The following is a 15,123-nucleotide window of genomic DNA, read 5'->3' as shown; positions in this document are numbered from 1 at the left end:
AACAAAACATGATGCAATATTTCCGTTTTTGTCGCCATTATTGCAGTAATGATTAATCATTCTCTTCCGTTGTGTGCTTACAGCTCCTTGGAGTCATCTTCGCCAGAATATTTGTGAAACGTGTGACAAAACAGCGCGCACGCTGGAAACAGATACGTCGCCGCCAGCAGCGGACTCCTACTTAATGTGCCTTTCTATAGACTATATGTGACGTCACATCCGGACTGTGACACCAATTTGACTCAAAGACTGTGTTCAAGGCCTGTGTTTCTCAGGCAACTAGGAGTTAACCTCGAAATGGTGAACGACAGAAATGGTGTGTAAATGGCATGTTCGATCCGCCACCATCTTCTTCGTGGCTCAATACCTAAAGAGAGAAGCGAGATGCGCGTGCGCGTGCGAGAACACGTTCCGGAGATATGGTTCCATCGTAAACATACTGGTATCCATTCTTGCTGAAGCACGTGTACGTCAAGGACAGAGGGTCGCCAAATACTGCTGTTTTAATGATGTCATACTCGTTGTGTGTGACGTCTTGTTAGTCTTGCATCACGAATATTGATGACGTCAGCTATGCACTGAACTATTTTTAGACTGGTGCGCTATCTCTGTTTTGCCTTGTGATGACGTCATATGTCGACCGCTAGTATTCTGCAGTTACAGGTCATGGAATGGTTTATGTGTGATGGAAAAGAGATCGTCTTAGACCGAACGCATCAACGCAAGGACGAAATTCCCGACACATCGACATCTGAAATTGTAATCAGAGATCTTAACTTTTCGATGCGAGGGTGGATAAAAATTCGACAAAATGGCGCCCTACAGCGGTGAAGTTTTGCAAGGAACACTTGATCCATGACGTTTTAGTATTTACCAATAGGTTACCGTAGTTGTTCAAGTTGATTTGGTTGAAAAAAACAAGCCTACGACATGGAAATTATCGGCAATCGCGTCCATAAGAATTACCCCCCTTTGTTATCAGCTGGCGTATGGTGGTGGCGCTACCTAAACGTGGTCGCGTGACAAATGTCGTCTTAACTCGTGCGGGTCAAGTGTGAATACGATCTAGATTATTGACCACAAGGGGTTCCCGCCACGTCTACAGTCAGCGTGACCAGTTACCGCCAGTGACCAGTGGGAACTAATTACTCCGACATTTAATTATGGAATTTAACATTACTGGGAAACAACATGTTTGGCTGTACTATAATCCGATTATTGTCGAGATCATTTTTACGTTTTGAGTTTTTGTTCTGTTGTATTATATCTGCATAATATGGGAGCTATAGAAAGCTTTCTTTTCTCCTACTTTTCCGCTCCTTTAATAAACTAAATACACAGGTTTTACTTAAAAGGATAAATAGCATTTACATGTAACCGCACGACAAACGTTGTAAAAGAAATATTGTTGTTCCGGTCGTATACTGAAATGACAATTTGTGAAGGATATGGAACATATTAAATCTCGACGAGATTTCTAAGATATTGGTTTAACAAGTTGTTCGTTTTTTATTTAAGCGAAGCCTGATGAGTTCAAACTGTGTATTGCATCCTTGTTAATTCACATTCTTGTCAGTGATATACGTGTTGCATCTGCCAGATTCTATCTTAAGCCAAGTTAGACTTTTTTGCAGATGACACTATTGTCTATGTAACCGTTTTATCTGACCTGGACGCAGAAACACTCCAAAAAGATTTGAACCTTCTTGAAAAGTGCAGGGGAAAAAACTGGCTAATGTCCTTCAATCCTGATAAATATGAAATTCTACACATCTCACAGAAAAAACTAACACACAAATTTAACTACATTCTTCATGGACAAATTATCAAGCAAACAGATTCGGCTAAATACCTGGGCTTAACTGTCACTAAAAACTTTCCATGGAACTCCAACATCAATAACATTACCAACAAGGCCAATGCATCCCTAAGATTTATTCGGAGAAACATCAAAACCACTAACGTTACAAAAGAGTTAGCTTATAAAACGTATGTCCGCCCACACCTTGAATACTGTAGCCCGATCTGGGATCCATGGCAGGCAAATCTTACCATTAAGGTTGAAATGGTACAGAGAAGAGCCGCCAGGTACACTCTTGGGCGCTATAACTACACCAGTAGCGTTACAGAAATGCTCCAAAACTTGAACTGGCAATCCCTTGAACAACGCCGTAAAATGACCTCCACCATATTGCTATATAAAATTATAAATGGCCTTGTGGCATATGATGGCAACCTCCAAATTCTCCAGCGAACCCGACAACACAAATTCCAGATTCCACACAGCTCGACAAATTATCATGCAAATTCATTCTTTCCTATAGCAATTCGTACCTTGAACAGCCTCCCACCCTTCATCGCCGACAGTGCAGACCTATCAACACTAAAGGCAAATCTCCTCTCTCACAAATTCTAAGCGTATACATGTTGTTTTTATAGTATAGTTCTAAAAACAAGATGAAAATACTTGTTTTTCCCGATCTCTGTGACGCCTCTAAGTAATGTTCAGTATATTGAACGCTTTAGAGGATCCTGTTGAAGTTGAAACGTCAGGGAACAGACACTCCAGCATGTGTCCCGGAAAGCTAAAAAACACAACGTTCTTTCTTTGTACTTACTTTCAGCGTGATTTCTTGAATAATTTCAGTATTTTATATTAGTTTGTAAGAGCCCTTTGTTTACACGTAACACGGAATAAAAAAAAAACTGGGATACATACACAGCATACAATCTAGGACTGATTAAAATCCAAACGGAATACAATTTACATAATCGTTCCCGGCATGCACCTGAAATGTACCGTACACTTGAGTAACATGCTGTGACGCATTTTCATGAATAAATTTACATTGGTTCAAACTGCCTGTCTGATCGACTGGGTTTCCTTGGAGATCTAATGCAGTGTACCATACGTACTAAGTTTGTGAAGTGGTCATTGTTTCTTATCATACGACGTTCATTGACTTAAAAATTATTTTAATATATTATTTGTCTAAAGAGCTTATGTTCTTGTTTAACCATAATCGACACTAAATAAAGAATCTTGTATATATTGTATTTTATTGTGATATATATCTCCTTTCATTAAGAAAACATTGTCTAGGGGGAACAACTCTAACACAACAAAATGAAACTCGGGTATATTAAAGTAATGAAGCATTGCCCAAGAATGGAGGCGACTCTGACGCAAATAATGAAATATAAGTTAATTCTGAATTATAAAACTTCATGCTAATTCAAATTTTGTAAAAGGAACAACTCTAGCACAGATGATGAAAATTCAGATAATTTTAGAATATAATGTATATAAGAAAAGGCGAAAGAGGGTGACAAATAGAGGTCATGAGATGAGATATTTAGAGGTCATGAGATCAAATATTTAGAGGTCATGAGATGAGATATGTAGAGTTCATGAGATGAGCCGTATAGAGGTCGTAAAATGGGACATTTAAATGCCATGAGATGAGCTGTATTATGGTCGTGAGATGAGACATTTAGCGATCATGAGACAAGACATATATAGGTCATGAGATGAGCCTTATCGATGTCGTGAGATGAGACATTTAAAAGTCCTGAAATGAGACATTTAGAATTAATGACCATCTGTCACCTGAAATGAGACATTTGGAATTGTTGAAACGTAACATTTAGAGGTCATGAGATGAGCCGTATAGACGTCGTAGGAAAGGACATTTAAAGGTCGTGAGATGAAATATAAAGAGGTCACGAGATGAGACATTCAGAGGTCATGAGATGAGACATTTAGAGGTCATGACATGAGACATAAAGAGGTCATTATATGAGACTTATAGAGGTCACTAGATAAACCGTATATAGAGGTCATGAGATGAGACATTTAGAGGTCGTGGAATGACACATTTAGTGGTCATAGGATGAGACAATGGAGGTCATGAAATGAGACATTTAGAGGTCATGAGATGGTTTAATCCCCAAGGTGTAATTATTGCCATGCAGACGTTATTTTCTGCATACGTATGTCAAATAAACCTTCGAAAATGATTTCGTTCAAATGTTGATAGATCAAGCCCACTTCACGTGACAGATTCACGTGACAGATGACCACGTGACAGATGACCACGTGGAACTGTTTATATGTGAGGTTGTGTGGGATGGGGAGGGGGAGAAGCATGTTGTAATATAAAACCAGAATTAAATTATCGATTAGAGGAAGCTTAATAACTACTTGGTTAGATGCATACATCTTACAGCGGGAAAAAGACATACGATAATAATTAAAACGGTTTCTATATATAACTATCTACAAATGTGTTGTTGCTTTTTCATAACGGAGCTAAGAAAACCTCACTGAAACAGTTAGTCTGACATCGTTGTGTATTAACATTAAGTGAAATATTTTTACCGTAACTTCACTCTATACTGAACGGAACTGAGACATGATCGCCCCTAATTCCACCTTATTTTTCTTGACCTGAAACTGAGCCTCCGTTATATATACATATAACTATAAATAGAAAAAAATAAGATTTAGCGACCGACTAAAAAAACTAGCTGCTTTCACCCTTCACAGGGCTCTTCAGGTTTCCCTGTGAAGGGTGAAAGCAGCTAGTTTTTTAGTCGGTCGTTAAATCTTATTTTTCCTTTTTACTTAATGCAAATGGACATTAAATCTGTTTTTATTATATACATTTTATATATATATATTTAAGAAAGCGAGACAAATCCACTGTACCCTTTGCTTAACACTTATATGAGTTATTTGAGATATAATCACCTAAATCTTCACTTGATAGGTATTTTAATGAATTGAGACAATCGCTACAGGCCATATTTTATCAAATACATGTAGCAGAACTGATACTTCACGCATCCGACAAATATTTTACAAACTTTTTACATGACCAGAGGTCAAAAACATGATACTAACTGAGCGATGAAGCAAGAGGTGTTCCGAACCTAGGGGGGAGAAAATCCTACAAGAATAATTTGTTTGAAAGAGTAGCCTCCCTTGCTCCGAAAATTATAATTATGATTTATTCTAAGGGAGACAACCGTGCATAGTATAGACCGATTTTTCCAGTTCAAAAAGAGATTGCTTTTAAAATAATTAGTGATATTTTGTGGCTATAACGTTGAAATAATTATGTACATTTAACAATGCTTAAAAATATGAACAAATCAATTTCAATAACCATCCCCCAACTGTACACGTGTTGATAATTCAAAAGGCGTTAACTCATTATTTCGATAGTTTCACATTTTCTGTGTTACACACATATTCTGGTAGCTACAGATCAAATCGTCATCCACAGAACAACGATAGAAATGTGATTTTATGTAAAATGAGAAGTTGAAATATTATGAATTATGTATTGAGCCCTTCACCGTCTTGAGACCTATATACCAAATGGTACGAATATAATTTGTTCGTTTCTAAATACTTATTCGAATTTTGTACAATTTTTATTGATGACAAATCCAAAAATAATGCAACATTCAATCTGCGTATGATCAAATAACTCAATTACATGAAATCCTGAAACGATCTTAAACGGCTCTGCCGAAAAATATTGACTGCTCCCTTATTTTTGTCCCAGAAATAATGAGCTACTCCCTTGTTAATAATGTTGACACGCGCGCTCATATGACATCAGCTCTCTTCTTTATATAAGAGGTTTGTACAAGCCGTCTAAATGGAGTCTAATGTCAAAGAATGACAAGAACGTCATACTTAAACACGTGGAGTGGATCCATGTTCAATTCATGGCATTTCATAAATTATACACAAGTTAAAAGCAATTCAGTCTATTTTAGATATTTATTTTATTTTCGAAATAACATGACGCGGTCATTCAAATTTTGTGAAAGTATGGTAAGTAATATTAAAAACTATCTCAATGACATCCTGTGTCGAAAGAATAGACATTTCGTAAATTGGCTTTAAAGAGCTCGTAATTTAAAGAACTACCGTTATTATGTATAGCTGGCAATGCAAAACAGATTAATGTTGGTATTTCTACCTCCGTATTCAAGGAAGCATTATTTTCTAGGCGGATCCGGAGTGTCTTTTGGTTTAAGAAGTGTTATGAATTGACTTGGTGACCCTATTTATATTGTTTCTTGTAAATCACGTTCTTGTAGACTATTGCTGCTACCAAAAATGTCATGTATAAAATGATGTCCTTGCTTGCACTCTATGTTATAGTATTTTAATGTTATTACTCTTTCTAAGATTATGATCAGAGTAATTTGACACATTTTGCGGAAGTGACAATGTTGACTATTATGTTGTTTTTTAACATATAATTTTAATAATTGACATAGTAATAACTCGGCGTAAATAGTTTAATATCTAAGCCAAACGTGAATTCATCCTTAGTAATCTTCTTTCATATGCATTGTCAAATCTAATAAATAAATAACAATAAATTACACAATGAAATGTTTTTAATAAAATATTTACAAAAAATACACTTCGTCCATAAAAAAATATCTCAGTTATCTGTGTGTGATTAGGATGTATCGATACGTGCTAAGGTCTCTGTCCTTGTCACGGTTAACCTCTCTGTTTGGTCAAAACATTATCAGATTCCCTCTCCGATTGGTCAAAAAATTACCAGATTCCCTCTCCGATTGGTCAAAACATTACCAGATTCCCTCCCCGATTGGTCAAAACATTACCAGATTCCCTCCCCGATTGGTCAAAACATTACCAGATTCCCTCCCCGATTGGTCAAAACATTACCAGATTCCCTCTCCGATTGGTCAAATCACTATCAGATTTCCTCTCCGATTGGTCAAAACATTATCAGATTCCCTCTCCGATTGGTCAAAAAATTACCAGATTCCCTCTCCGATTGGTCAAAACATTACCAGATTCCCTCTACCATTTGTCAAAACATTACCAGATTCCCTCTCCGATTGGTCAAAACATTACCGGAAACCAGATTCCCTCTCCGATTGGTCAAAACATTACCAGGTTTTGGATTCCTTGGTTTTTGTTGTGATTAACTTTCCCCAGACTCAAAATCCCTATGTTTGTGATGATAAAACCCGGGACCTAAATACCTTTGTTTGGTATGATAAACAAAACCCTACCCACCTCCCCCAGCCCCGAACCCGAACCCATGACTCATTTGTTGGGTGCTATGAAACCCGCCCCGAGAACACACCGGATCCACGAGTTCCACTTTGTGGCTTTTGCGCTGGTCACGATAAACCTACCTCAGACTCAGAAACCTTGCGTTATCGTGTCAAACCTTCATCCACGCTCTTAGATATATCATTCGACATGCTTAACGTCTTATTGAATAAAATGCTGCTATAACCCTCGGGTCTTAGTTTCATAAGGTTTTGATTTAGATATTTCCTTAACTCTAGAGAAATTAGGAAATCTAACTTGCCAAAGAAACATCAGGAACCAGACACACCCCTTGAACCCTTCGAGTATTTTTTAGCTTGACAACCCCAAAAGCACAACTAGGGCTTTACATCACACGGCTCAGACTTTACGAAACAGTATTAACTATGGTAAATCCGTTAAAATTTCGTTGTAGAGATTAAGCTGGGGGAAATCTTACATCAAGTTACTTTATGAAACTAGGAACATATTCAGGTTTAAATCTCTGTCAAAATGGCTCCGTGTAAAGGATAACACATAATCCAAGATAATCGTAATACAAGTATAATAGGAAGTAATTGTCTTTGAATGGATTTAAGTGATTTGCGTAGTTTAACAATGTTTGTTTGTGTTTGGACTACGTGCAACGCAGATAACGTTACAAGGGAGGTAACTCCAACTTCCTTGCAGAATTTAATGATATCTATCCTGGGCTGTTCGTTTATGTGGAACAACCGGTACGTCCGTTTTTTAAATGTAACATTTTCGGGTATCAATCTTGGCGAACCTTCAAAAGCTTATGCAGGCCTTACAAGGCTTGGTCAGACTCGCCTGAAAGCAGCATCAGATTACTGGGTCCAACCTTAATTCATAAACGAACAATCCTAGTCCAACCGGTTCAACCGTTAAGACCGCGATAAACCTACACTGTCGGAGAAAAATCCAGAGAAATATGTGGAAACATTCCAGTAACAGAATTTTAATTAATACACATAGATCCATGGATAAGGCAACCGAATGTTTAAAGTGTGGAGATCTTTACACCGATCAGATTCACGGATCTATTTTTGTATGATACCTAACGATGCTACAGATCACTTTCATTTTCGGGATTTCGTTTACTGGTTGTAGTTGTCAAAACAGTTCTTAAATAAAAATAAAAAATATTTTCTGGACACAGTTGTCCTTGTATGCTGGTGATGCTGAGACATTTCACAAAACTTAAATTACTAAAACTGTAATACGTTGTACGTATTCTGCAAATACCTACAGCATAATATCACAGACTGATAATCACAGTAATGAAATCTCCATCAAACCAGACTAAAACATACCGGTATCAAATCCTCTTTATGAAATTGTCTTCTTCACAAAAAACCCGATGAAAATGAAATTTTGAATTTATATACATGTACTAAATGACTTTTCTGATTGTAAAAAATGGCAATGATCAAGTCCGTTTCTCAAACGAGACAGAGGTGTACAACAAACACTGGCTAAACAGACACGTGTTTTTTCCGATATACTATTCAGAAGATCATGTGCCAATCAGCATCACCGGGACAACACACGTATTCCTGCCGGAAGAACATTTGGTTAACATGCGCATGCGCTGTCGACTTAGCCTCGGTTTGATGTCGGTTGTTCCGTGTCTGGGAAGGGCGTTTTACACCTAACCTCTACTAAGTCATGTGGCACGTGAACGTTGTCTGTCTCGTGTCCGTCTAGGTCTGGCGGACGTAACCGGACACCGGGGGAGGAATGCGCGCGCACATTAGGTTTGTAAGTCAGATTAGATTCCTCTAACCAGCGGGCGAATCGTGGGTCAAACTCCTCATCACCCTCGCCCAGTTTTACTTTGCGGTCATTATTAGAGGTAAGGGCATTATGTACGTCAAGATTGTGGGTACTTAGTGTCGCATGGCCGTCGTATTTCCGAGTCGCCTTTTTGAGACCTTCCTCCACAACGTACGTATTGACGTTCGGAATCATTTCCGTATCGTCCCGGAAAGACACTTCCTTGCTCCAGTTAAAGTTATCCGGAAGTCGATACGAACATCGGATTTTCTTTTCCTCGCCAACCAGACTCACTTCCGTCCCGCTTGTGGGCCGACTGAGAAGTGTTCCGGGCGCCATAGCATTCAGTTGATTGACAGGCGTTTTTGAACGCCGTGGAACGGAAGATATCACTTGTAGTCGAGGCTCCAGTGGGGAGGGAGAAGTCATTGAAGTTATTCGACCACCCGACCTGTCATACTTGAGGGGTACCCTCCGTATGACGTAATCAGAATCGTTAGTGCTCACGTTTGGCTGTATGTAGCTGTCGGGGTGGTTCAATTTTAACTTCCGTTTAAACAGCTGTAATGACGTGTGAATTGTCATATGACGTTTGGAAGCCTCTGATGAGCGATACGCAGGCGCTGATTTGTTGTCCCTGCTAGACCGAATCGCACTACCACGAATTTCATACTTGGAATCAACTGAATTATTCACATTTGACTGCATCCCGGTATTGGATGATTCTGCCAAAGGTTGGGGTTTAGTGTCATTTAATCTGAACGACACTTTTGGAACAGCACTAGGTTTGGTATCCCCGGCTGCTATTGTTTTGGGTCGCTTGAACGGGTCTTTTCGGTTCTCGTCATTTATTGGACTGTCCCGAAATTGATCGTCAATAGCGGGAAAGGAACGTGACCCACGACCTCTAGTCTCACGTAAAATTTTTAAATGAATCTTTTTTAAATTGTCGTTTTTCTTGTCAGTTCTGTCGTCTGCTTGCTTGGTACTGGCGATCCCGCCTTTTTTCCTGATTTGATAAATGACGGTTGTCGGTTCCGGTGTAGGTGTCGGTTCCAACGGCTGGTCCGTCGGTTCTGCTGTTGTCTGTCCGGAGGTCTGTCCGACTGTATCCGATATCGAGGTGGTCAGACCTTGCTGCTGGACCATGTCCACGATCTGCCGTCTGAGGCCGTCAGCGTGTGATTGACGAGTAAGCGGACTCCTTCCGGTTGTCGTGGGGTGGGACGACGCGGGGGTGTATACCCGTAACATGGCCCACTCTTAGCGTATCCTACAACAGAAACCACAAAATACTAAACTTACATGCAACAACATCACTATTACATTGTGGAATTAAGTTCTCTTCTTCGTGATATCAGTCAGTCACCTTATATGTGTGTCTAGTCATACCTGACCTATGAACTCTTCATCTGTCACACCTGACCTGTGGACATGTTACCGGTCACAACTTACATACTATATATTAAAGCGGACAGAGCAAGTTAAAAACAAGTTTCAAAACTAAATATTTTTTTGTCGCCGTATCTCAGGAAACGCCGACATTTTAGAATTTACTTGAATGTACCTGCCAAACTAGTCTCGTTCAACCAGACTCTTGTTTTCTGCGCAAGCTTCGCCGAACAGAATAACATGTGATAAAGCGTCTCGTTGAACCGTCAAACTAGTTATCATTGTTCAATAAGTCTGCAAAGTGACACTACAAAAGGTTGTGAAAATATTAGTAATATGCCTAAATGAACAATTAAATTATTCAATTATGCACAATCCATGCTCTTATGTACGGAAGTCTTAGTTCATATCATATTTTGGTACACATACAAAACACACGGACCTGAGGATTTGTTACAGTATAGCTAAGTTTGAACTTAAATGTATGTGTTTCAGAGTATCATTAGACTTTTTAGAGGTTTAGATTCTAGGGGAAATGCCAACACAAAGGATGGTATGTAGGTGGAGATAAACCCTTAACACGTCTGATTTTTCTCACAGCGATATTGTTACGATTCTCAGGTCCCTGTGTTTCGTACGTGTACCAGAATGGCTATAAATCTACTCTACAGAATATATGGATTAATAGACTTATCGGGATTATTGTAATCTTACCTGGTGACGCATTGCCTTTATATATTGTAATATACGACAAAACCTCAATGTATGATGCACTAACATGTGGATACTCACACAAACGGTTTGTGTATACGATGCTGGCCAGTATATAAAACACGTGACACATCACATGGTCTGTCTAGATCCCCGAAATCATAATCCAATTATCAAGTAACAATACTTGAAATCCAATTCAATTATGATATCCTATGCACGTGACCTTCACACCCCAAGATGCAATAGGTATCTCTAGCAGAATGCAAACACTTGGCGCACCACGTGACCTTCAAACCTCAAGATACAATAAGTTGCCATCACTCAGCATCAGTCAGACCTAAAGACAGGTATCGATACCATGGGCTGAGCGACGACCTCCCGAACGGTCGTCAGGACTGGGTCACTATCAGGATCACTTTCCCCTATAGGTCCATTGAAGATCCAAACAAGTTGAACCATTCCGTTATATATCCTAGACAGACGATCAAGTTTCTTTACATCAACACTGGTGTGAGAACACTGTCATATTATGTCATTTGTACCATTTGTATTCAGAGTAGAAGTTGGTTGAACGCTGTCGACGGTTTGACTAATAACATTGTATCAGGGTAGTTTTGACTAGAGCGGAAAGCTATGTTTGAGTTAGACCGGTATCAGTGCCGACAAATACGTTTTTTATCCCAGTGTTATAGATAAGGCCAATATTTACCCCACTAATCCACATATTTCCGCCTTAACCCCCAACTCGTGACCCTGCGTGCCACTGATAGAACAACGCCGCTCGCGAGCCTACCCCAATCAATGATATTCCCCACTTCAGCACGGCTTGACATCTAGTGCAGCTTACCACATTCTCACACGTACTTCCGCTACATGCAAGTGGGAAATACCTGTTTAATACGATTTTAGCTTGGTCGATTTTTTTCATTCCAAGGAGAATGGCAAAGAACCTAATTCCATTGAATGCAGACTCAAGATAAAATCCTCTTTCCACTGCACTGTTCACTCGTACGTTATAAATATTGAGGCCAAATAATTACAGTGGTTGTGATGTTAGTCCTGAGACTTTTCGAAGGCTTCAATACAGAGCTTGAGACAGGAATACGAGGTTTCGTTAAATTTGTCAGCGCAGCTGTAAAATTGGCTAGAGTCATATAATTGTAAATATCGCTGGAATTGTTACGATGGCGTTTACGCATACTCACTGTATATTGCCCTATCACATAACAACCAAAAAATGTCAGCCTTGTAACTGAGCTGTAGAAAAGTGTTTATTTGGAAAACATTTTCTATTGATTTTAAGATCAATAGTTTTAAGGCCAAATATTCCGCCAGCCTGACCTGTTAATCCTAAATGGTGTCAGGGTTGAATTTGCCAACGTCAAATAACCACCTCATTTAAACCCAACACAACATTGGGATACACATCTCGAAGGACAACTCAAAGCAACATCCTTGTGGAGCGGGGGGGTCACCAATGGCGTGTGAACAAATCAGAAACACAACACTGAAAATATTACAAATAAGTAAACCATTCTTTAGGATGAGAATCGGGTTCAAACCTTGAACCTTACGTTGTACTGTGTAAGCGCTCAATTATAGTTATATTATAGTTCGTCAATGATGCTTCTACCCTTAGTGGCTTCGGTTCCATGTAATAATATAATGATACTAATTTGAGGTTCTTATATACCGATTTATCAAAACCTAGTTCGTAGGTCGTCTCAAAGCGGTTCACAAATTATTATCCGTGTTTATAGGGCCTTTGCAACCAGCCAACATCTTTCTCAACTCCCTTGGCAACATACAGCCGGTGCTGCCATTTCGGCGCTCACAGCTAGCATTCAACAATTCTAGCACTGCTCAACCACGTACTCATTTACAGCTAATTATAAGTGGACTGGAACAAGCGGAGTAAAGTATCTTGCTCAACGATACAGCACAGTGCCGTGCCGTGACTCGAACCCGCAACCCTACGGTCACATGCTCAGCGTCCTACCACTAGAATACCGTGCCTCCACACGAAACCCTAGCAACTGTGTTCAACCCTTCTGGGGTCTTTTTAACAGTTCTTACTTTGTCCTCGACCGTTTTCAATTTAACCATGCAATACTGAATTCTCTGGTGTTTCACCTGATGTGGGACAGGAACCGTTAAAGCTTTACCGTCACTCATGTGTATCCCTCGCACAGACCCTCACATTAAAAAAAGAAAGACTACACGACACTTCTCACTCCGTGGGGGTCGATCGATACATTTTATCGATTATCGATTATTTACCTTACAATTCAGACGTTGAATGATTTTTATCTGTGGCTGCATTAAAAGATTACACGGTCATAATACAACATGAAACACATCTAATAATTGAATTTTAACACGGGAAGGCTGTGGGCGCTACATGTAAACAGTTTTGACTACAGTCGTCCTGGCGGACAATGGACATGGCCAATAGGGGTAATTATTAGTTATAATTAGTTTGCTGCTTGGAACAATCTATATAATTCAGCAGAGTTAAAGCTCGCTATAAAGAATTAGTAAGCCGAGTTCACAAAGATTTAAATGTCGTAAGCACAAATGAAAAATGACTCAATTTTCTTTGAATAGCTGTCAAAAGTGTGTGTCAAGAATATGGACCTCTAACGGTACGCTAAACGAGAACGGACATTTTTAGATTTGCGCCAGAAAAAACAAAAATGACGAAACAAAACTGTGCTTTATGACTTATCATTTTTACAACAAATCATTAAGGCTTATTAATATGTATGATGGCAATTATATTGAAATCTCACAATGGTTTATAAATTAAAAGTAAATAATTCTTTAGACCCTGCGTTCCATGTGTACATTCATCGGAACACGTGTTTAGATATTCAACGTTGAGCGGGAGCGTCTATTATGAGAGATTGGGGTAATTCTATACAAAACAACTTCTTCATGTTCGGTAAGAAATTCGGTGCATTTATAAGTGTTTTATCTAGCAATGGCCTCGATACGTATACATATCATTGGCTGTAGGATCGGTTTTCCAGAGCAATAGATTCAACGCGTATGTATTGGCCGTTACCACAATAAGACGCGGGTTCATGTCCTTGTAATCGAGTGAAGAGCGATTTTATTCATGGGAATTAAAATGACAGATCACACGAAAGTGAAGTATTTGATGCACACGGTTGTCAGATTGCGCAGTGGATAGCGCACCTACCAAAGACGGCCGAGGTTCGATTTCCCGATCGGACGTGAAAAGGTATTGGCATTGTTCGTTAAAACAATAACCAATATTCAAGTTTGCAATTGTCAAGAATTTTGTATCACTTAAGGTCGGTAGACTTTTCAGTTGCAACAAATATGTCAAACAGTACGATATGTATGAATACTCGGACATAATAACAGTGAACTGAAGTTACGGTAGAGATTGGGGCTCGTGACCGACCACGGGATTCAGATTTCCTCCCACAATAAAACACCCTTCGCAATTCTATATCAGTACTGTATAAGTTTAACGAAAATTGTGTCATAACTGTCTTAAAATAAACTTTATTATTTGGTTTGGAACAATTTTGCAGAAACAATGTTGTTATCATATAAATCAAGCTTGCTTGTTAAGATATTTGAGTAAAATAATTTTCAATTTATCATTGAAATATGCAGAACTCATGCTTAAATTTCGTTTCCTGTATAAAATATAACAATGAATTTCTTGGAACAAAATTTGTTGTAACATATTACAATATTCCCTTAATTATTGAGAATTGCTTGAAAACCGACCACAACCTAATGTTGAAAACAACCTACCAAATAGATAGTGTTGAACACACGCAGATTGCAGCAGTATTCAACAAATTTGTCTATGCACTCTAAAATGTTTTTAAAAAAATGTCGGCAAAAGATTTTAATATTATTTACATAAAGTCAATAAAAATGCGCCTAGCTTCTCCCACAAAGCACTGTTCTTTGTGGAGCTTGTCACGTGACGTGCACGAGTATACGGTTAAAACTCATTTGCATTTAATCAAAGCACACTTATAGACTTGAAAGATACCATGAACGATAACAGAGATGGATAGAGCTAGTGTTTTTATTATCGTTCGATAAGGGGACGTATAAAGCCCAATCTCCTG

General features: G+C 38.9%; 2 protein-coding genes across 10 annotated transcripts in view; one reads left to right on the top strand and one right to left on the bottom strand.

The window, feature by feature from the left end:
* LOC110462260 (tetraspanin-33-like) overlaps positions 1-1,478 on the top strand; it is a 68,365-nt gene extending 66,887 nt beyond the window's left edge. Inside the window, exon 8 of the mRNA XM_021516162.1 lies at positions 84-1,478. Within this exon, the coding sequence (XP_021371837.1) occupies positions 84-185 (102 nt within the window). The 3' untranslated portion in view covers positions 186-1,478. The remainder of the gene's footprint in view (positions 1-83) is intronic.
* Positions 1,479-5,806: 4,328 nt separating this feature from the next.
* The window catches only part of LOC110462217, a 37,516-nt gene continuing 28,199 nt past the window's right edge, over positions 5,807-15,123 (bottom strand). For 7 of the 9 annotated variants that reach the window (XM_021516090.1, XM_021516099.1, XM_021516106.1 and 4 more), the window contains one exon: positions 5,807-10,169. In XM_021516090.1, the coding sequence (XP_021371765.1) occupies positions 8,720-10,150 (1,431 nt within the window). In that variant the 5' untranslated portion in view covers positions 10,151-10,169 and the 3' untranslated portion in view covers positions 5,807-8,719. Of the gene's footprint in view, positions 10,170-11,002; positions 11,036-11,080; positions 11,580-15,123 lie in introns of those variants that run through there. The other 2 variants (XM_021516139.1, XM_021516149.1) reach the window with 2 other exon arrangements.

Source organism: Mizuhopecten yessoensis, unplaced genomic scaffold (genome assembly GCF_002113885.1).
Source record: "Mizuhopecten yessoensis strain PY_sf001 unplaced genomic scaffold, ASM211388v2 scaffold1429, whole genome shotgun sequence".
Lineage (NCBI taxonomy): Eukaryota > Metazoa > Mollusca > Bivalvia > Pectinida > Pectinidae > Mizuhopecten > Mizuhopecten yessoensis.
The sequence above is the reverse complement of the archived record's forward strand: the minus strand, read 5'-3'. Positions and strand labels throughout refer to the sequence as shown.